Below are 20,501 nucleotides of genomic sequence, written 5' to 3'. Positions count from 1 at the left end.
TCTGTTCGCAGGGCTTGTCCCTGGTGCTGTCGGAGGGCAGTCTGCGGGACGGGGAGGAGAAGGAGCCCCCCATGGAGGAGGACTCGGGGGACACAGAGACGCTGCAGGGCTACCAGTGGCTGCTCCGGGACCTGCCCAGGCTGCCCCTGTTCGACAGCGTCCGGACCTCCACCGCCCTGGCGCTTCAGCAGGTACGGGTGCCGGGACGCTGCCGGGCGGCTGAGGGGCGGCAGTGGCACGAGCGGGAGCCGGGGGCTGCCCCGCGAACTAGCTCACGCGACCACCCCTCCCCCAGGCCATCCACATGGAGACCGACCCGCAGACCATCAGCGCCTACCTGGTCTACCTGTCCCAACACACGCCTGTGGAGGAGCAGGGCCAGCACAGCGACCTGGCCCTGGTGAGGGGGTGGGGCGGGGCCCTGCACCTGGAGGTCGTGGGGGTGGGGGGTGGCACAGCCACCTGGGCCGGGGTGGGGGATGGGGGGCGCTGCAGGAGCCCAGCCTGCTTCCCAGGGCTCTTCTGCCCAGAGCAGGTGTCAAGGGTGTGAGGATTCAGGTGTGTTTGCGGCCAGAGCGGCCGTGGTGCTCATCGAGGCCTGGCCGTGTCCCTTTGTCCCCAGACCGATGATGCCCGGGCCGTGCAGGTGGGGTTTGCCTGCCCACCCCCCCCACAACCACCCCCCAGGGAGCACTTGCTCAGGGAGGGAGGACGGGGTGCCGGGCCAGCCCATCTGTGTTCTTCTGTTCTTACTCCCTGCAGGGAGGGTGGTGGCCCAGGGCACGGGTGTTTCCTCCTCCCCTGCCCTTTCTGGTGGGCCTTCTCCTGACCTTTCTGTCCTGTCTGCCCACTCTGGCTCCGACCTCAGGCGGCTCCCATGGGCCCGGTGCTCTGTGGGATGAATGGGTGCAGGGAGCAAGGGCACGGGCGGGCAGCTAGGGGTCCCTGGAGGTGGGGTTCTCCCCACGTGTGGGTTCGTCGAGGGGCCAGCCTGGGGACCGCTCGTGGCCTGTGTGCTGCAGGAAGTTCACGCTCCCGCCCAGGGCTGGTGTCAGCGTTTCCCCCTCTTTCCCTCCCCCCCACCCCTCCCTGCTCGGAGCAGGAGCAGGGCGGGTGGTAACATCCGTGACATCTGGGTCGCTGTCCGGGCCGGTGGGCGTCTGCCTCGCTTCTGTCCCACCCTGCCGTTCCCGGCCCTGCCTGGTGGTTTCGTCCCTGTGTGTGCACGCGGGCCCCTCCCTCTGCTGGTCCCGGCGACCCCGGCCCCGGCCGGCACGTGGCTGCGTGGGCTCACGTGGTGCGGCCCCGGCGGGCGGCCTCGCGGTGGGCTGGCGTGGCGGCGACGGGAGACGGCGGGGCCGGTCGGGGAGGCCCTCTGACGGCCGTGCTCCCCGCCCCCAGGATGTGGCGCGGCTGGTCGTGGAACGCTCCACCATCATGTCGCACCTGTTCTCCAAGCGCTCCTGCAGCGCCGAGTCGGACGCCGTGCTGGTGGCCCTGCTCTCCATCTTCTCCCGCTACGTGCGGCGCATGCGCAAAAGCAAGGAGGGGGAGGAGGTGTACAGCTGGGTAAGGCTGGCGGCCCCCTCCCCGGGCCCGCCCCCCCCCCCCCGCGGCCCCCCACCGCCCAGCCATCCGCCTCCTCTCCTGCAGTCGGAGTCACAGGACCAGGTCTTCCTGCGCTGGACCGGCGGGGAGACGGCCACGATGCACATCCTGGTGGTCCACGCCATGGTCATACTCCTGACGCTGGGGCCGCCCCGCGGTGAGTGGCCTGCGGGGGGGGGGGGGCGGGGGGGCGGGGGGCGGCTCCCGGCCTCCCTGCCTTCTTCCTCGTGCCCCTGAGCCCCAGCCCCGCCGGGCAGGGTCGCGCAGAGGTGGGGGGAAACACCGCGGCCCCCGCCGGGGGCTCTGGGCGGGGGTTCCCCGCAGGGTGAAGACGGGACCGTCTCGCTGACCCAGAGTTTCGGGGAGAGCGCTCCGGAGCCCCCGCGTGGCGGGAGGTCTCCTGAGCCGTCGAGCGCCTCGGATTAAGAAGCCCGGATCCCTGGCGCGTCCTCGCCACCCCGGCCCGTGGCCTCGCGTCATCAGGACGTGATGCCCGTCTGTGTGTCCAGGCCTTCGCGGCCCAGCCAGGGAAGCCCGCGGTTCCTGGAACGGGGAGCGTAAACCCGGGCTGCCTGTTGAGCAGACGTTCACCGTGCTGGCCGCGTGCTGTGTCCAGGGCCCGGGGACCTTCTCTTTGCGCCTTTCCGGCCAACTGCCGCGGACTGTTCTGCCGCGTCATCGCGTGTGGGCGTGCAGGGCAGGGACGGGGCCCCTTGCTGGGGTCAGTGCCGTGTGGGCTCTGCTGGGAAGGCGGCCCCTGTCAGGAGGGCAGGAGCGTGTGAGCCTTGGGCAGGGAAGGGAGGCTGGCTCTGTGTCAGCCCAGGGGCGTCTGCGGGGCCTGGGGGCGGGAAGGGGGCAAGCCCAGGGACAGCGCCGGCCGAGTCTCACACAGGCCCCTGCGGCAGACCGGCCGGCCTCGTGGTACAGTCCGCGCCCTCAGCTGGAACGGGGTCGCGGAGATCGTGGGGTTAGACCAAGGAGGGGCGGGCACGGTGCGCAGGCCACCCCTCCCGTCCCTCCGCAGCCTCCGTTCCCACTTGGGGCTCTTCCGGCCCTGGCCTCCTGCCCTGGGGAGGGGGGGGAGGGAGGGGTCTCACCGCGGAGCTCGGGGTGGCCCTGCCCAACCGTCACGCTGCTCGCCACGTCGTCTCTCCCGAAGCCGGGGACGGCGAGTTCCAGGCGCTGCTGGACATCTGGTTCCCGGAGAAGCAGCCTCTGCCCACGGCCTTCCTGGTGGACACGTCGGAGGAGGCGCTCCTGCTGCCCGACTGGCTCAAGCTGCGCATGATCCGCTCCGAGGTTCCTCGCCTGGTGGACGCGGGTACGGGCGGGCTGGCCGGGCCCGGGGGTCTGTCGCCGGGGTGGCCCGGCCACCTGCCGCCTCAGTGAGCCCGGCCCCCCACTGCGGCACACCAGGGAGAGGGACTTGGCCTCCGGGGCTCAGGACGTTCGTCACTCAGCGGGTGCCCACGGGGCTCCCGGTGTGCCTGGAGCCGTGCTGGGCTTTGGGGCGGGCGCCACGCTGCCCCTGGCCGCCAGCCCCTCACAGTCGGGCAGGGAGGCCAAGGCCTCTCTGGAAGCAGGCGGTGCCAGAGGACAGAGGGAAAGCGGCCCGGGGGTTTCGAGGGGAGCGGGAAGGGCTGGGTCCTCTGCGCTGGCTCTGGAAGGATGCGGTGGGGGCTGGGCGGCCTGCCGGAGGCTGTTCCCAGACGAGGCCAGCGCGGCGTCTGGCAGGGAGCGCCGGAAGGTGGAGGGCAGCCCGGGAGGCGGTTCAGTGCGTGGCGGGGCGAGTCTGTGATGCGCAGGGAAGGACACGCTGTAAGGAGCCGCAGGGAGCCAGGGATGGTTCTAGAGGGCTCAGGGGTGAGGGGAGGGGGCCGCAGGGCCGGCACAGTGCCCCCCCGGGTAGCAAGCTGCGGAAGCTGGTGGTGAGCCTCGTGGGGAGAGGCTGGGGCTTCAGGAAGGACCCCGCGGGCCGGGGTGCCGAGCAGGAGGGGCACCGAGCGAGCGTCCCTCTCAGCCTTGCAGGACCTGGAGCCCCAGCAGCTGCTGCTGTTCGTGCAGTCCTTCGGCATCCCTGTGTCCAGCATGAGCAAGCTGCTCCAGTACCTGGACCAAGCGGTGGCCCACGACCCCCAGACGCTGGAGCAGAACATCATGGACAAGAGTGAGAGCCAGGGACCCCCCCCCCCCGCCCCCCACGTGTGCGACACACCCCGGCCGAGCGTTAGGGGGCGGCTCCGGGGCGGGGTGGCACTCCCGGCAGGAGGTCCGGCCTGGAGCCCGGCCGCCCTGTCCCAGCACCGCCCGGGTGTCCGCGCCTGCCGGGGTTGGAGGCGGGAGACGCTGCGGCGTGCACTCGGCCCCAGCAGGCCCTTCGTGAAACGTCCCGCGGCTCAGCTCCGGAAACCTCCGGGAAGCTCGGGCCTTGGGAAGCCCGGGCGTTGGGCGGGGGGAGGTGCTTGCTCCCGCGGGCGCGGGGACGTAACCTGGCTGCTGGCTCCCAGATTACATGGCTCACCTGGTGGAGGTTCAGCACGAGAGAGGAGCGTCCGGAGGCCAGACCTTCCATTCCCTGCTCACGGCTTCCCTGCCTCCCCGACGAGGTACTGTCCGACCCCGACCCACACCTCAGCACGCGGACCGGGGGCACGCTCGTCCCGGGCGGGTATCCGACATCCCGCCTGAAGGCCCTGCTCCTCCCGGGCCTCCGCAGGCCTGAGTGCGGCGGGGGGCGTGGGGGGCGAGGGCCCCTCTGCGGGGCCTGCTCTCGGGTGCCGGGCCCGCGCTGGACGCCAGCTGGGAAGAGTCACCCGCTGAAGCCCGTTCCCCTTTCCGCGCAGACAGCGCCGAGGCGCCGAAACCCAAAAGCAGCCCAGAGCAGCCTTCGGGCCAGGGGCGGACTCGGGCTGTGACCCAGGTGCGGGTGCTCGGCCCCGAGGACGACTTGGCCAGCACAGTCCTGCAGGTACCACCACCGCCTGGGACGGTCTCTCCAGAAGCGGGGCGCCCCGGGCTGCCCGGTCCTTCCTCCCGCCCGGAGAGAGGGCCGCCTCCCCGGAGCCCACATCCAGATGGGGAGGGCTCCCCGGAGCCAGCCGCCCGGGTCAGAACCGCGCCTCCCTCCCCGGCGCTAGACGACCCTGGCCCGGCCGCTTGGCTTCCCGGCTGGGACGGAGCTGGAAAAGCCACCTCAGGCGGGTTGTCTGGCGTGTTTCACTTGAGACTGGCTCCGGGGGCCCGAGCGCTGAGGGCCGCCTTGCCGTGCTGCGCGTGGGCATCGCTCGTGCTGTGCGATTTCGCCCGCCGGAGCGGACGCCTGTCCAGGGCCGTGCACCGTCATCCGCGCTCGGAACGGTCCTGGGAGCGCTCGCTCCCTGGCCGCCGCCGCCGTGCTTCCTGCCCCCAGGGCTGTCCCCGTTGCGGACACGTGTGTGCACGGCGAGCCCCGCGAGCCCGGGGCCTCCGTGCCGTGTTCTCGCCTCCCCGAATGGCGACGTTCCTGGGGAAGGCTTGCGTCTTCCTGCACGCACAGGCACACGCGCGCTGTCTCTCTCTCTCTCTCTCTCTCTCTCTCTCTCTCTCTCTCTCTCGCTTGCTCTCTCTTGAGCCGGCTGCTTCCGCTCTCCCCCACCGGCCTGCCCTGACGCCCCCCCCCCCCCTTCCCTCTGCTCCAGATCTTCCCGCTGAGCCCGGGCCCGCGGTGGCAGAGCTCCAGCGCCCGCCCCGTCGCCCTCGCGCTGCAGCAGGCCCTCGGCCAGGAGCTGGCGCAACTCCGCCAGGGGAGCCCCGAGCTGTCCGGCGTCACGGTGCGCCTCCTGCAGGCCGTCGCCACCCTGCTCGGCTCCCCGCACGGCGGGGCCCTGGTGATGTCCATGCACCGGAACCACTTCCTCGCCTGCCCTCTGCTGCGTCAGATCTCCCAGTACCAGGTGGGCGCGTGTGCGGCGGAGGCCTGGCCCGCGGGGAGTCACGCGCGAGGGTTGCTGCGCGCGTTCCGGGGCCCGGGGCCTCGGCCTTGAGTCCACCCTGAGTCCCGGGCCTTCCGCAGAGCTGGCCCCGGCCCTGCCCGCCGGCTGCCCTCACGCCGTCCCTGTGCGGGCCTTCGTCCTCGGCTTCCCAGGGCAGGGAGGGAGCTGGCGGCTGCAGAGCCGGGCGTAGAGCCCCACGTCTGTTTGGGGAGGCGCCCCAGTAAGCCGGGGGCGGGGGTTCCCGGTCCGCGTCTGTCACCCTGACTCGGTGACCCTGCCGAACTTGCTCGTCTGCCCACGTCCACGCGTGCTGTCACTCGTGTGTGCGCCCGTGGGGCGTCTCCTCTTCCTCCCCGAGCCGCAGCCAGGCCGGTTGCAGACGGGAGAATGGCTCGCCGGCTGTGCGGTTTGGAAGGGTCGGAGGTCGCGGCTCTGAGCTGCGGGTCCCCCCCACAGCGCTGTGTGCCGCAGGACACCGGCTTCTCGTCGCTCTTCCTCAAAGTGCTCGTGCAGATGCTGCAGTGGCTGGACGGCCCCGCCGGGGAGGGCGGACCCCTGCAGGCCCAGCTCAAGCTGTTCGCCGCCCAGTACTCGGCACGCCGCAGGATCAGCGATGGTGAGGGCCTCGGGCTTGCTGCCCCTTCCCCGGGGGCAGTGGGGAGGGCCCAGTCCGTTTGGGGGTGTCAGCCGTTGGGCTGTGTGGGCCCTGCGTGGGCGTCAGCGTGGACGTGGCCCAGGGGTTGGAAAACTGGGGCTGTGGGGAACAAAGCGGGAGCCTTAGCGGGAAGTGGGGGGGGGGGCCGGGGAGGCGGGCAGGCTGGGGAGCGGGGACGGGGCCCTGCGCCAGACCCCGGGTCACACGCACGCCTCCCTGCAGCACGGAGTGGGCTCCTGCGCCTCGCCGAGGCCTTGGCGTTCCGCGGGGACTCGGAGGTGGTCAACTCTACTGTCCGGGCCGTGGTCGCCACCCTCAGGTCGGGGGAGAAGTGTGGCGTGGAGCCCGAGCTCGTCGGCAAAGGTAACTCGGGGCCGGGCACCGTGAGGACCCCCAGCCTGGCTGCCGAGCCCAGAGGTCCCTCTCCTAGGTGCCCCCAAAACGGGGCCTGTGGCCAGGAACGGCGGTCCGCCGGAAGGCTCCTCCCCTGGTCGAAGAGCCCTGGCCCGTCTGTCCCAGAGTCAGGGGGCCCGGGGCCCGCCCGTGCCCGTCCCCGGAGCTGGAGTGACGCGGAACACGCTCTTTTCCTCGCAGTCCTCCGGGGCCTGATTGAGGCGGGGTCGCCCCACCTGGAGGAGCTGCTGGCTGCTCTCTTTGCCACCGCGTCCCCGACCTGGAGGCCCGTGGCCGTGCTGAGCTCCCTGCTGCTGCAGGAGAAGGAGCCCCCGGCCCCGGGGGAGCCCGAGGCCGACAGCCGCAGGTGGGCTGGGGGGAGCTGGGGGGCTGCTGTGGCCTGCCCGCGCCACCCCCCACCTCTCCCCACGTCCCCCCACCCCCGCCCCAGGCCGGCCGTTTCCGACCCGGCCCTGCATTGCCTTCAGCCCGGAGACCGTGCAGCTGGGACCCTGCTCCGGGCTCCTGGTCGACTGGCTGGAGCTGCTGGACCCTGAGGTGATCAGCAGTTGTCCCGACCTACAGCAGAGGCTGCTCTTCTCCCGGAGCAAGGTGGGCTGCGCACGGACCCGGCTTTCCCTCGGTCCCAGCGGAAGCCCAGGCCTGACCCTCGTCGGCCCGGGGGGGTGGGGGGGGTTGCCCCGTCCCCTGTGAGCAGTGACTGCAGCGGTCAGGTCGGGTTGCTGGGGCGGGCGGGCCAGAGTGGGACCGGCAGTGCGTGGCCCAGGGCCTCGTGCAGGGACGGGAGGCACCGCTGGCGAGCCTCATGGAGAGCGGAGCCCGGCCCCCTGCCCGGGATGGGTCCCCAGGGAGGCTGTGGGGCCTTGCGGGGATGGGGGGCGGAGTCTCAGCGGTGATCACCCTCGTCCGTCCCCGAGCCTCCCGAGGTGTTCTTGCGGCCCGTGGCGGTCTTTGGACCAGCTTCTGAGGTTCTAGAGCAGGAGATGGGGATTTGGGCTTTGTCGTTCTGTTCGTGCTCACCGTCCCCAAGAAGCTGGTCCGGGCCAGCACATGTTCTGGCTGTGGTGACTCCGGCTGGACCCCACGTGGCCGGGACTGCCTCCCAGGCGGGGGCTCCGGGTCTCGCTGGGAACGGCCTCCTCCCTCTGCTTCCCGGTGGCTCGGGTGGGGCGTCGTCTGCTGACCCTGCTCGGCAGAGGACGGCTGGCCGGTCAGCCCAGGTGTCCTTCCTCCGCAGGGCAAAGGTCATCCGGGCCCCCAGGTGCCATCTTTCCGACCCTACCTGCTCGCCCTCCTCACTCACCAGTCCAGCTGGTCCACGTTGCACCAGTGTATCCGTATCCTGCTGGGCAAGAACCGGGAGCAGAGGTCTGCGTGCCCCCCTCCGCCACCCTTCCCTGAGGGCCAGGCAGCATGGGGGCGGCATCGAGGGGCCTCTGGACATCTGATCCCATGCTCCCCACCATGCCTGGCTTCTTTGGGTGCCTGGGGCTCTTACCCGGAAGGGGGCCCTGCGGTGGGTCTCACCACCCTGGGGATACAGACACCCTCCCCCTGCCGTCCAAGTTTCCCCGCCCCGGGCGTCCACCGGGGCAGACGGTCAACAGACAGAACGTCCTCTCCTCAGAGGGTGTCCGTGGCTGCCTTCCATGCCACGTGCAAGGGGTTCCAGGTGCCGGGGATGGGCAGGGCTGTTTGTTTCGCTGGTGTGAGATGCGGGGAGGTCAGGTGAGGCGGGGTGGCCCTTACCTAGAGAGCTCATCGGGAAAGACGTCTGTGGTGCACACCTTCCACCGCCGGTCACGTCCTGCCCTTCGTTCTCTCGTCGCGACGGTGGTTTGCATTCTGCGCTTGGAAACCGAGCCAGAGCTGCTGCGCCCTTGCAGGTTCGACCCTTCGGCGTCGCTGGACTTCCTGTGGGCCTGCATCCACGTGCCGCGGATCTGGCAGGGAAGGGACCAGCGCACCCCTCAGGCAGGTGTCGGGTGGGGCGAGGCCCGCGCCAGCGCCTCCGCTCCGGCCTGGCGCTGACGGGCGGTCGCCGGTTGCAGAAGCGGCGGGAGGAGCTGGCGCTGCGGGTCCGGGCGCCGGAACTCGTCGGCCTGGCGGAGCTGATCCTGGCGGAGGCGGAGGCCAGAAGCCAGGACGGGGACGCCGCCGCCTGCAGTCTGCTCCAGGCCCGGCTGCCCCTGTTGCTCCGCTGCTGTCGCGGGGACGACGCGAGCATCAGGACGGTGACGGCGCACCTGACGGGCTGCATCCAGCAGTGGGGCGACAGGTGAGCGGGCCCCCCTCCCCGGCCGCGGGCCCCCGAGGCTGCCGCCCGCGGAGCCCCGTGCGCCCAGCAGCCGCGCCTCGGTCTCTTACAGCGTGCCGGGCAGGCGCTGCCGGGACCTGCTGGTGCAGCTGTACCTGCAGTGGCCGGAGCTGCGGGCGCCCGTGCCAGAGGCCCTGCTGCACAGTGGAGGCGCCACGGGCAGCAGCACCTGCAAGGTGAGCGGGGCGGGGGCGGGGGCGGGGGCGAGCCCCGGCGGCGGTGAGTGCTGAAAGCCTGCCTCGAGCGGGACGCTCCTTCGGGCCCCCGAGAGCCTCCCCGGTGAGCGCCCGGGCCTGTGCGCTCCCCGGAGCCTCTGTCCGTGGAGCGGTGACGCACGCTGCTTGTGGGCCACCTTGCACTCCGCGTGGTCCCGAGAAGCGGGTGTGCTTGGCGTGCGCGGATGGCTCGCTCCTTCCTGGGCCGTGGGGTCGTCCGCCGCGTGGCCGGACCCGCCCGCTCATGCCCCCCGCCCACCGTGGGCCCCGGGACCGTCACCCGGCACGGCCCGCGTGCGGTGCTCGCCTCCGCTGCCCTGGGCAGATACGCGGCGGGGGCCCAGGCATCCGGCAGGCCTCCCGCCCCTGCCTCCGTGGCGGGATCTGTCACCTTCCGTGTTTTCAGCACGACATAGGGAAATTGGTTCCTTCTAACCCCGTTTCGTTCGCTTTTTCATCCGTGTCACTTTGCAGAGTTGAGATCGTGTTTTACGCACCGTGTTGCTTTTTTATCTCAACGTACCACTTTGGCGTTTAGCCGAGGGTATCTGTTGTACGTGGAGGGTGACTGAATTCCGTGTGCGAGGCTGTCTGGAAGCTTTGGCTCCGGCCTGTTTGACGTGGCCCCAGAAAGCACAGGGGGACAGCTTTCCCGGGTCCCCTGCGTGGCCGGGGCCGGGTGTGGGCCTTCTGCGGGTGGCCTCTGACCCTCACCCCGCCATCCCCTCAGCTGGACGGCCTTATCCACCGCGTCATCACCCTCCTGGCAGACACCAGCGACTCAAGGTCGTCAGAGAACAGGGTGGCCGACGCTAACATGGCCTGCCGGAAGCTGGCCGTGGCCCACCCCATCCTGCTGCTCAGGTGCGGGCGCCCGGCTGCGCTCTGGGGGCCCCGGCAGGGCGTCTGGTGGCTCCTCGCGTCCTGCCTGCGCTCGGGTGGTTTAAGAGCGGGCTCTGCATCTGGAAGCTGCCGGCCCTCGTGGCCCAGTGGCGGCCGTTGGCTTCTTCCTGGCTGAGCCGAGTCTGAGCTGGGAGGGCCCGGGCACAGCCCCAGAGGCCGGGTCAGGACACACGGCACCTCGTAGACCTGGAACCCGGTGGGACGGTCAGGGTGGCCAGTTCGGCCCCTCAGGGCGTGCCCCGGAGCTTGTTAGGGGTGGGCCCGGGTGTGGCCCAGGCCACCGAGGGTTTCCTGTGGGGTCGAGCGGCCAGGCCACCCACCACCCGCGAGCACCCTTTGTCGCCCCCAGGCACCTGCCCATGATCGCCGCGCTCCTGCACGGCCGCACCCACCTCAATTTCCAGGAGTTCCGGCAGCAGAACCACCTGACCTTCTTCCTCCACGTGCTGGGGGTCCTGGAGCTGCTGCAGCCGCAGGTGTTCCAGAGCGAGCACCAGGGGGCGCTGTGGGACTGTCTGCGCTCCTTCGTCCGCCTGCTTCTGGTGGGTCTGCCGCCAGCTTGGGCCGCCTGCCTTTCACCGCCGGGTGGTGGGGCTCCCCCCGGGCCGGGGGGCGCCCCCGGGCCAGGCCCGTGTGCCCTTGTTCCTCCTCTGCCCACTGGCACCCCCACGGCTCCCACCACCCTCCGCCCGCTTCTGCCCTCACAGCCTGGCCAGGCCTGACCTGCCCCCGTCCCCTTCCGCCCGAGGCTGTCGGGTGAGGGCTCCTGGGACCTGTGGGAGGGCAGGGCTGGCCCGCGTCACCGCAGCAAGGGCAGGGCCAGGCCCCCTACCCGGTGGCTTCCGCCCCCCACCCTGGGCACCAGCTCCCTGCTTCTCGTGCGCCTGGGGACACAGCTCGTGTTCTGCAGCCGGGGCTCAGCACAGCCCTCTCTGCGGCCTTCCTGCCTTCCTGGGGTCTGTCGTCCATCTGCTTTCACGCTCCAGCTAGACGTCTGCCTGTCCACGCTGGCAGTTCACGAACGGCAAGGCCGTTTTGGAGACTTTAGCGTGGCGGCCGGCAGGCGGTGGCGTTGCTGGCGTCTGGGGGTCCGTCCTGAGGCCTCCAGGGCAGGTGTGGCGGGCAGGGTGGGGGCGCCGCAGCTGTGAGCACCCGGCTTCCGCTTTGCAGAGCTACAGAAAGTCGTCCCGCCACCTGGCGCCCTTCATCCACAAGTTCGTGCACTTCACCCACAAGTACGTGACCTGCAACGCCCCGGCGGCCGTGTCCTTCCTGCAGAAACACGCGGACGCACTGCAGTGAGTGTGTGTGTGTGTGTGTGTGTGTGTGTGTGTGTCCGGCCTGCACAGGCTCCGGCAGGCGAGGGTCCAGCCCAGCCGGAGGGAAGGCTGTGGGAGGGCAGTCAGTGCTCGGGTCGGGGGTGGGGGGACGGGGGGGGGTCCCCGAGGCAGGGTGGTGGCTGGGAACGGATGCTGCTTGAGGGTTGGAGCCCGGTGTGGGGAGGGGTGGGGGGGGTGGGGGGTGAGGGCTCCGGCCGAGTCCCACTTCTGTTCTGAACCCGCTCCCGGAAGCTCCTTGCCTCCTCCCACACCCGCCCATCCCGCCCCTGTGGCGTCTTCCTCACGGAGAACCTGTGTCCTCCCCAGCGACCTGTCCTTCGACAGCAGCGATCTGGTGACTCTCAAGTCCCTCCTCGCAGGGCTGAGCCTGCCCAGTAGGGACGGCAGAGCCGACCGGGGCCTGGACGAGGAGGGCGAGGGTGAGTAGGCCCCGCAGGGGCGCTGCCGGGAAGGGGCTGGGGCTGCGGGGCGTACAGGGGCAGCTGTGAGGGAGCGGGCGGGCCCTGTGCCCCGGGCAGAGTCCGTCGCTGGGCTCTGAGCACTCGTGCTGCCCCCAGTTTTACTGAATCATTTGGTGGAGTTTGTAGAAACCTCTGCCGTGGCGCCCGCTGGGTGCCAGGGCTGCGGCGGGGCGGGTCGCCACTCCAGCCTCGAGGTCACGCTCAGGCAGATGCAGAGAAAACCCGCACTGGGTGTGGCAGGTGGCGGGTTCGGCCCGGAAAGTGCCGTCTCCTTGGCAGCTCCCAGCGGGCTCGCCGCCCCCCGTTGAGTGGGTGCCCGCTGTGTCCCAGGCAGTGTGCTCACCCCGGGGCAGCGGCTGCAGCCTCCACCCTCCCGTGGGATTCCGCGGGTGCTTGGCAGGGACGGCCCCGCTTACGCGCAGGGTCCGGAGCCGTGGCGATGAGCGCCAGCAGGCCTCGCCTCCGGGCGGGTGAGTGCTCCCGGCCCGGGTGGCTCTGTTTCCAGCCTGAAGGCACCGACTTTCCGGCTTCCAGATGAGAGCTCGGCCGGCTCCCTGCCCCTGGTCAGCGTGTCTCTCTCCACCCCTCTGACCGCAGCGGAGATGGCCCCCTACATGAAGAGGCTCTCCCGGGGCCAGGCCGTGGAGGGTAAGTTTGGGAGCCTAGCTCCTGCAGACCGGGGTGGTCCTGTGGCGGGCGGGGGGCACCCGTCGTGGCCCTGTGGTGCCTTGGGTCTGACGGGACACCCGGCCCTCCAGAGGCGCGGGGTCCTTGCCGGAGGGGGGAGCCGGGCTCTTTCCTCAGGGGCTTGAGGCGGGGACGGGCCCCCCTGCCAGCGGCCTCACAGACTGCGGATGCGGTGGAGAGCGGGGACCCCAGAGCCGAGTGGCACCCGTGGAGGGCAGGCCTGACGGGCCAGCGGGGAGCAGAGGGGCTGGGTGCCGCAGCGGCTCGGGCTCCCAGGCACGCTGTGGGGCGGGTGCGTGTCTGAGCATCAGCCGACCGGAGCAGAGTGGGGTGTGAGGGGCTGGCCGCCACCTGGCAGCAGGAGTGTCTTGGGACGGCCGGCGACGGGCAGTGGGGACGGCAGTCCCAGTGCAGATCCCTGGCCTCCTCCCTCTGCCGGACGAGGGTCGGGGGTGGCGGGAGCGCGGTACTTCTGGATGCTTCCTTGTCAATAGTGCCTACAGCGTGGGGTCATTGACCTGATGGAACTGGGCACCGGGTGCTCTTCACCCCGAGGCGCTGGGGGCCTCCCAAGCTCACCAGGCACCAAGGGTGGTGTGGAAGGTTCCAGAGGGCACTGGTGCTAGCGTTCTGATAGGCTGCACCGCGTCTGGAACACCACAGCTCTGTCTGTTGGAACCTGTGCAGAGACCAGACCGGGGACCGGCCAGGGTCCTGGTGGTGTCCTTGCTCGGCCCCTGCCCGGCAGGCGGGATGGGGGACGGTGCGGGCTGGGGCTCCTGCCTCTGGGCTGCGTGGGCACACAGAGGTCCCGGCCCGGGTCCAGCAGCCGAGGCCTGGCCCTCACATGCTCCCTCTGCCCACCTTAGATCTGTTGGAAGTTCTGAGCGACATAGATGAGATGTCTCGGCGGAGACCGGAGATTCTGGGCTTTTTCTCGGTGAGGGAGCTGAGGGCCCGGTCAGCCTTCTGTCAGAAGCGGGCCGCTGTGGGGACGGGGGCAGCCCAGGTGTGAGCCTGGCCCTGCCCCAGGTTGCGGGGAGCCCAGCCTCGCTCTGGGAACCGATGGCCGGCCAATGCCTCCCACCTCGTGTTACGAGGCCGTGGGGGTGGGGGCTTGGGGAGCAGGGTCCCCTGCTGACCCTCGCTGCTGTCTCTGTCCTGAGGCCGATGGCCGAGAGCCTGGGGACTGGCGGTCTGAGCTCCCGTCACGCCCCCACCCCTGCAGACCAGTCTACAGCGGCTGATGAGCTCTGCCGAGGAGCCGTGTCGCCACCTGGCCTTCGGCCTGGCCCTGCGCTCTATCCAGAACAACCCCAGGTGAGCCCCGGGCCTGCCTTGACCCTGCTGGCTGAGGGAGCCCCGGACCAGACTCTCGGGGGTCAGTTAACCCCTCCGGGGCCTGGCCGCGGGCTCCAGGGTGGTCTTGGGCGCAGGCGGGAGGCATCTCTCTGAGCGCGTGTCTTTGCAGCATCGCGGCGGACTTCTTGCCCACGTTCATGTACTGCCTGGGCAGCCGGGACTTTGAGGTGGTGCAGACGGCCCTCAGGAACCTGCCAGAATACACCCTCCTCTGCCAGGGTGAGTCCCGACCCGGCCCACGGGGAAGCGGGCGCTCTGCTTCCCACAGCCCGCTGCCCGTCGGGACCCTGACGTCCGTCCCGTGTCGCCCACAGAGCACGCGGCTGTGTTGCTGCACCGGGCCTTCCTGGTGGGCATGTATGGTCAGATGGACACCAGCGTCCAGATCTCCGAGGCCCTGAGGATCCTGCACATGGAGGCGGTGATGTGAGCCCGCCCGGGGGCCCATCTGCTGGCCGCCCGGTGGTTCCGGGTCAGGGAGGGCGCCGAGCCAGCGCCGGGCCCGGCAGGGGCAGCGTCCAGGGCCCGCGGCCCCGCGCAGGAGGATGCCGCCGCCCCGGCGAGCCTCGGAGAGGGGCTGGATTTAAATAAAACGTTGTGAATTACCTGAGTGTCGGCTGCCTGTTGCTCGCTTCCCTTGAGACGCCTGCGGGTTGAGCGGGGCGGGGAGGGGGAGCCCGCCCGCCACAGCCCCTGCTCCCTGCTGTCCTGCTCCACCTGTCCAGCCCTGAGCACTTCTGTCGGGTAGGAACCCCTGGGCCGAGGCTGGTTCCCTCGCTCCCCAGAGGGGCCACAGGCCCAGGACCCTTGGCTGAGGGCACCAGTGCTGGAAGCCGGTGCCGGCCGAGCCTCAGAGCGTCCCCATCCGTGAGTGTCCCCCCAGGGAGCTGCGGGTGCTAGGCTGGGCGCCCTGCCCGAGAACGTGGCCCCAGGGGCGCTGAGGGGCAGGGGCAGCGCCCCATAAAGTCGGCCCCACCCCCTTCATGCTTCTCAGCAGCACAGATACCGCCCCGCCTTACCCCTACCCGCTCCGGCTCCCCACCCCTCACCCCTAGCAGGCTCCCCTGCCTGCTTGTGCTCCACTGGGGCCACCAGGGGGCGCCGTGGCCAACAAACTGACCCCAAAGGTGCTGGGCTGGGGTCAAGGAGGCGGGAGGCAGATGTCCAGGCTGAACTTCCGCCCCTGGAGGGAGACTAGCCCTGGGGAGTGTGAGAGTCACCTCCTTGCCCCGGAAGCCCCTGTGCCCCAGCCTGGCCTCACTTCACCCAGCGGACAGCGGCAGTGCCCCGCCCGGTGTGGAGAAGGCTGGCGTCCCGCCCCTTCCCGGAACCCTTGCTCCCAGCACCCAGCCTCCCTGGTCCCAAGCTCCCGGAAGTTAGCATCCCAGCCCCCACCCAGTGCAGCCCTGAGACCCCAGAAGGGCGGCCCCTGAGGCGGCACCCCTCCCCCACCCCGACCGGAGAGGGTGCCCGTTCCGGCTGCTGGGACCCTCATGGCCAGAAAGCCCCATCAACAGCATGTGACCCGGAGCCCCCGCAGGAGGGTGGGACTCTCCCCTGTCAGAACCGCGGCACCAGGGTGTGCGAGGGATCCCAGGAGGCAGAGGAGGCTCTCGGGGGCAGTCTCTGGGCCCCCTCCCTGCCCAGTCTCACCAACCTCAGGGCCTAAGGTCAAGGCCCCCGAGGGAGATCAGGTCCGGGCGCAGCCTGGGCCCCTGTCCGCCTGGGCTGCCTCCCCTCCTGGTTCTCTCAACGGAACAGCAGCGTCGGCGGGTTCTGAAACCTCCCGGTGGAGAAACGCGGGAGGCAGGGGCTCCAGCAGCCGCGAGATCCCGCCCTTGTCCCCCAGCGTGGCAAAGACCAAGGGTCCCCGCGAGGGAGCGGGCGGGCAGGCCGGGCGTGCGCAGTGGCCGTGGAGGTGGGGCTGCAGGGGGCCTGGGCACGCGTGCGGGGCCCGTAGGGGACAGCGGGCTTCGAATCAGGTGTGCAGTTTCCGCCATCACATGGAAGGTGCTGCTGAGATGCTGGCTGTTACCTTCAGCACCGGTCTCCCCTCACCCGCCAGGAAACTGAGGCACTGGGGTGGGTGACGGGCCAGGTCTCTGGTGGGGCCCTGGCTGGGCTGAGGGAGTGCTGGGGGCTCAAGGGCAGAGTCGGTGCCCCTGACCCTGGCCGCACCGCCCGTGGAGCCCCTGGAGTGTGGAGGCGGACGGAGGCCAGGACTGCGCCCCGGTGCGGGGGTTGGGGTGTCCCCCAGCCCACGGCTGTGCGGGGCTAGTGCTGGAGGGACTGGAGGTGTGGGGGCCGGGTCACCTGCCTGCTGGGCCCCACCCCCAAGCTCCGGGCCCGAGTGGGCGGGGCTTTGTCAGCACAGGCTTAGTGAGACCCCTGAGCTCAGCCCAGGTAGGACCTCCGGGTCCTGTGCCCCCTACCCCGGGTCAGCACCTCTGGGCTCGGGGCCTGCTTGCCGCCTGTCCCTCCATGATGGCAGGGCTGTGGCAAAGGCCCACGGGCTGCCCGTGTGCTCCTCCCCAGCCTGCAAACCCGGGCTCCCCGCGGGGGTCCCCTCACGCGTGCTCAGTAGCCAGAGGCCCCCCAAGGCTGGAGCAGGTTTGGGGAAGGGGATCGTTGGGTGTCAGGGAGGTGGCGGGGGGGACAGTCCTGGGCCTCTCTGGGCCTCAGGTTGTCTCTAGCTGACGGGCTGCAGAAACCCAGCAAGAAAATGGAGGCTACCTGAGCAGAGGTGTCCCACGTGAAACACGTGGTGGCGGGCACAGGCGGCAGGGCATCTGCTCCCCGATGAGGGATCCTCCCGGCGTCCCTGTGACTGCTGGCCAGCGTCCAGGGGGCTGGTACCAGGGACCGTGATTGGGTGACTCCAGTGGGGGCGCCCATGGGGCGGACGGTCCCAGCCCTTGCACACGCCAGGCTTTTCCACGTCCCCCGGGGACGGTGCCAGCCACAGAGGCGGCGTGGGGGCCTGGCGTCCACTGTGTGGGCCTGAGCCTGTGTTCACGGCACTGTCTCCAGTGGCCGCACTGCAGACTTGGGACACCCGAGCCGAGGTCCGGCAGGTGCAGGTGTGCAATCCACGCAGGGGTTCGGGAAGTGGGGGCGGGGCCTGTGGCCCCTGCCCGTCTGTTCTGGGGTCAGTGAGGGACAGCGCTGAGCCCGGTAGTGAGCTCCCCGTGGCGTGGCGGGGGCCAGGGTGGCCCGGACAGCTCTGGGACTCCACAGGAGTCCAGCCCCAGACTCTCAGCCCCCTTCAGTCTAGGACAGAGGATGCTGTGCAAAGGCCGGGCTGGCTGCAAGGGCTGCTGGTCACCGGGCTTCCTAAGGCAGGTGGGAAGGGGTGGGGCCGGGTGAGGCGTTGCCATGGTGATGGTTTCAGGTGTTTCCCCCAACAGCTTCCAAACAAAACACCTGGTTTCATTTTCAGTCCCGGGAAGGGGCGGGCCCTGACCCACAAACACGCCCTCGTCCTGCAGGCCAGGGGCAGAGAGGCACGGGCAGCCCAGATCTCTCCCCACGAGGCTCCCCGGGGCCCGTGCCCCTGTGTTTACGCTGGGAGGGCTGGCTTATGCCCCCATTTCGCAGATGAGGGCCATGAGGCCCACGCAGGGCAGATCCGCTCCTGTCAAGGCTCAGAATCATCTCTCCTATTTCCTTCTTCAGGGCACCCCAGAACTGACCCGGATAGGTCCAGCCGGGCAAAGGGAGGGTTATTTCAGGTATCGGAGGGGGGACCTGTTCCCCCGGGACCTGTTGGGAACACTCTGGGGGAGGCCTGTCCAGTTCCCTCACCAACCAGACCCCGGTCCCGTGCCCGGCCCAGACTGGGCCCCCAGAGACCAGAGGTTGGATCCCACAAGGCCTATGCCAGGGGGAGTCTGGAAGGGTTCCTCGGAGAAGGTAGAATGTCACGTGGGTCTTGAAGGATGAATAGGAGTTTTTGAGGTGAGGACTCAACTTACCATCCTGCAGTTGGGGCCACAGGGTTCTCCTCCTTTATCAAGTGTGAGTGATGAGCCCACAGCCCTGGTTTTCTGCCGGTGCCCTCCTGGCCTGGAGGGGACTGTGGGGCTTCTTGGTGTGGAACAAGGGCGGGGCCTGCACATGGTGGGGCTGGGGGGACATTTGTGCAGGAAGTGGCCTGGCCCCAACTCTTCCAGACGGAGCTCAGGCCCTAGGAGGAGCAGTCAGGGGGAGCCGCACACCCCAAGGTCACAGGGCCACACGCAGAGAGGGGACCTGGGTTGGCGCAAGACTCCCGCTGCAGGGCCCAGGGTCTCTCTGACCGTCTGATGGCCGACAGCCACCTGCTCTGCACACCTGGGCCACTGCCACTGTCCTCAGCCTCCTGCTGGCCTCCCGAGGATTCGGAGCTGGAGCTGGGGTTCTGTGGAGGGGCCGCTGGGTCCGAGACCCTCTGCTCCCCGGGGCAGCGTGACAGTCGGATCGCAGCCCCGAGGGTCTTTGCGATGGCAAAGCATGTGGCCGCGGGAGCCGAGGGGCTGCCAGGTCAGAGGCCAGCCCCGGGGGACCCCCGGCCCCGGGAGCTCCTCACCCCGGATCTGAGTTCCCCCGCCTGGAGCTCGCCAATCCTGCTCCCTGGAGGCCCCAGCCCGGGGATGGGCGACACCTGTGGCACAGAGCGTCCCGGGGTCTGACGCCAGCTCAGCCCTTGGGCTGTGGCCGTGGGCAAATCCCCCCACCCCCGCCCGCCCGGCTCTACATCTCTGAAATGGGCCTGCCGGTAACGCCCAGGGCTCAGGGTGGCCCTCGAGCAGCGTCCTACCCGGAAAGTGCTCAACAAATGACCCGTTCCGTGAACAGAGACGTGCCGTGATCCGGCCAAGGACGCACAGCCATCAGAGGCGGGGCCAGGCTTCCGTCGGCCGGCTGGGTGCTGCTGCCTGGCCGCCCCCACCAGCCCCTGCATGTGCTCTGTTTACCAGGGGCCGGGCGGGCCGGGCCTCATTACAAGAGGCTCCTATAAATGGCGTGAGGAGGATTAATAATGTATTTATAACACATCATCGTGGTAGCCGAAAATGATCTATAAATGTGCGGTAAATGTTTTATAATGTTTTTGTAACCCGTTATAAATGATAAATGGCGGGCTATAGATGCTGGATCAAATATTTATAACGCATTGTGCGCGACGCCTGGCTGCTACAGTTCAGGAAAGCCATTAATAATAAAGTGGATGGAAATGTAAAAGTTACCGACATGCCCAGCAAAGCCATTTATAATGAAATGTAAAATTTGGCTGTTGGAAGCAACCCACGAGCCCTAGCCTCAGCACTGGCCAGGTTCTCCCGGAGCCCAGGAGAGGAGCGGGGTCATGAATTATTTGTGAAGTGTTCAGACGAGAATGTATACTATCCATAGCACGCCATATAAATATGCTATTAATATACCCAAGGCAGCATGAATTATTCATTGGGCCTAATTAATTAATGGGTGGCCCCTTAAAATGAGGTGTCACAGCTTCTAGCCCCCTCTCCCGCCTGGAGCCACGGGCATGGCGTTGGCCTCCACAGCACCTGAGCGAGCCCCTGGCCGACCTGACCATGGCCTTGGGAAGTGGGGGGAGGGACAAACCTTGGCTGTTCTGCGAAGCCAGTATGACCCCCCCCAGCTGTCCTCTCTGTGCAGGTCGTACGTGAGGGGGCTTCCGTCCACTCCGGGGGGGAGGGGCTCTGGCCACCTCTCCCCCACGAGGGTGCGTCTCCTACTGCCATGATTGCGTGGCCCCAGGCAGGGAGCCCTATTTCCACGGGGCACCCCTGGCCCCTTCCTCCCTAAACGCCCAGGGATGAGAGGCCCTGTGTGACCCTGAACAGATTCCATAGGGTCCCAGGGCAAACCAGTGTCTGAGCGAGAACTCCAGCCCGGCCTCGGCCCACCCGTCTCACTCCGTGTTTCCTGAGGAAGTCGGGGCGCCCGCTTCTGTGAGACGTTCCTGCAGCAGGGGTTCTGTGGGCAGGTCGGCTTGGGAACCCCTGTGCAGCGTGGCCGCTCCCTTGGGAGTCCTGGGGTACTGCAGGACATAAAGGCTCTGAGAAGTCCTGCAGGGAAAGCTTCAGGGCCAGGGCCTCCCTTTGTTCTCTTGCCTCCCACCCCCATTCTCTCTTGCCCGGCTTCTCCCCGTCTGCCTCAGAGGCTCAGGCCTGCTGTGTTTGGGCGAGTGACCCCAACTCTGTTCTGGCTTGGCCCATCAGTCCTGGTCAAATCGGTTTCTCGCCGCTGCGACCCTCCCCAGGGCCCTGTGGCCCACACGTCCTCCAGAAGCTAAGTGGACACACAAGCTAGAGTTGGCTTCTGGATTGAGATTAGTGATGCCTCTGGCCCTGTCCCTCCTCGTCCTCCCAGGGTGGGTCCCCCACCATCACTGAGAGAAGCAGAATGTGCTGGAAGCAGGAGGTGGGGGAATCAAGACCGACTGGCCTGGAAGTCCTGCCCCCGACCAGGGCGGCCACTCGGGCGGGACGCCGGCCTGTGCTGACCCAGACTCCTCGGGTCCTCACCCCATGTCAGGGCCTGGTCTTCCCTGCTGAACAGG

At 69.3% G+C, this 20,501-nt stretch overlaps 1 protein-coding gene and 1 long non-coding RNA gene across 3 annotated transcripts in view; one reads left to right on the top strand and one right to left on the bottom strand.

The window, feature by feature from the left end:
• The window catches only part of INTS1 (integrator complex subunit 1), a 29,704-nt gene extending 15,161 nt beyond the window's left edge, over positions 1–14,543 (top strand). For both annotated transcript variants that reach the window (XM_045047415.1, XM_045047414.1), the window contains exons 22-47: positions 12–191; positions 296–400; positions 1,402–1,569; positions 1,654–1,765; positions 2,768–2,929; positions 3,629–3,775; positions 4,116–4,214; positions 4,452–4,576; positions 5,286–5,540; positions 6,036–6,195; positions 6,457–6,597; positions 6,829–6,994; positions 7,116–7,239; positions 7,886–8,016; positions 8,535–8,622; positions 8,700–8,926; positions 9,018–9,141; positions 9,911–10,044; positions 10,433–10,625; positions 11,254–11,381; positions 11,730–11,842; positions 12,419–12,532; positions 13,441–13,511; positions 13,800–13,891; positions 14,043–14,152; positions 14,248–14,543. In XM_045047415.1, the coding sequence (XP_044903350.1) occupies positions 12–191; positions 296–400; positions 1,402–1,569; positions 1,654–1,765; positions 2,768–2,929; positions 3,629–3,775; positions 4,116–4,214; positions 4,452–4,576; positions 5,286–5,540; positions 6,036–6,195; positions 6,457–6,597; positions 6,829–6,994; positions 7,116–7,239; positions 7,886–8,016; positions 8,535–8,622; positions 8,700–8,926; positions 9,018–9,141; positions 9,911–10,044; positions 10,433–10,625; positions 11,254–11,381; positions 11,730–11,842; positions 12,419–12,532; positions 13,441–13,511; positions 13,800–13,891; positions 14,043–14,152; positions 14,248–14,363 (3,585 nt within the window). In that variant the 3' untranslated portion in view covers positions 14,364–14,543. The remainder of the gene's footprint in view (positions 1–11; positions 192–295; positions 401–1,401; positions 1,570–1,653; positions 1,766–2,767; positions 2,930–3,628; positions 3,776–4,115; positions 4,215–4,451; positions 4,577–5,285; positions 5,541–6,035; positions 6,196–6,456; positions 6,598–6,828; positions 6,995–7,115; positions 7,240–7,885; positions 8,017–8,534; positions 8,623–8,699; positions 8,927–9,017; positions 9,142–9,910; positions 10,045–10,432; positions 10,626–11,253; positions 11,382–11,729; positions 11,843–12,418; positions 12,533–13,440; positions 13,512–13,799; positions 13,892–14,042; positions 14,153–14,247) is intronic.
• Positions 12,795–14,046, bottom strand: LOC123382498. Its single transcript, XR_006590939.1, has 2 exons — positions 13,659–14,046; positions 12,795–13,557 (listed from the first exon to the last, which is right to left on the bottom strand). It is a non-coding gene; the product is annotated as an uncharacterized LOC123382498 (long non-coding RNA).
• Positions 14,544–20,501: the final 5,958 nt, after the last annotated feature.

This window comes from Felis catus, chromosome E3 (assembly GCF_018350175.1).
Source record: "Felis catus isolate Fca126 chromosome E3, F.catus_Fca126_mat1.0, whole genome shotgun sequence".
In the NCBI taxonomy this organism is placed as follows: Eukaryota; Metazoa; Chordata; class Mammalia; order Carnivora; family Felidae; genus Felis; species Felis catus.
The sequence above is the reverse complement of the archived record's forward strand: the minus strand, read 5'-3'. Positions and strand labels throughout refer to the sequence as shown.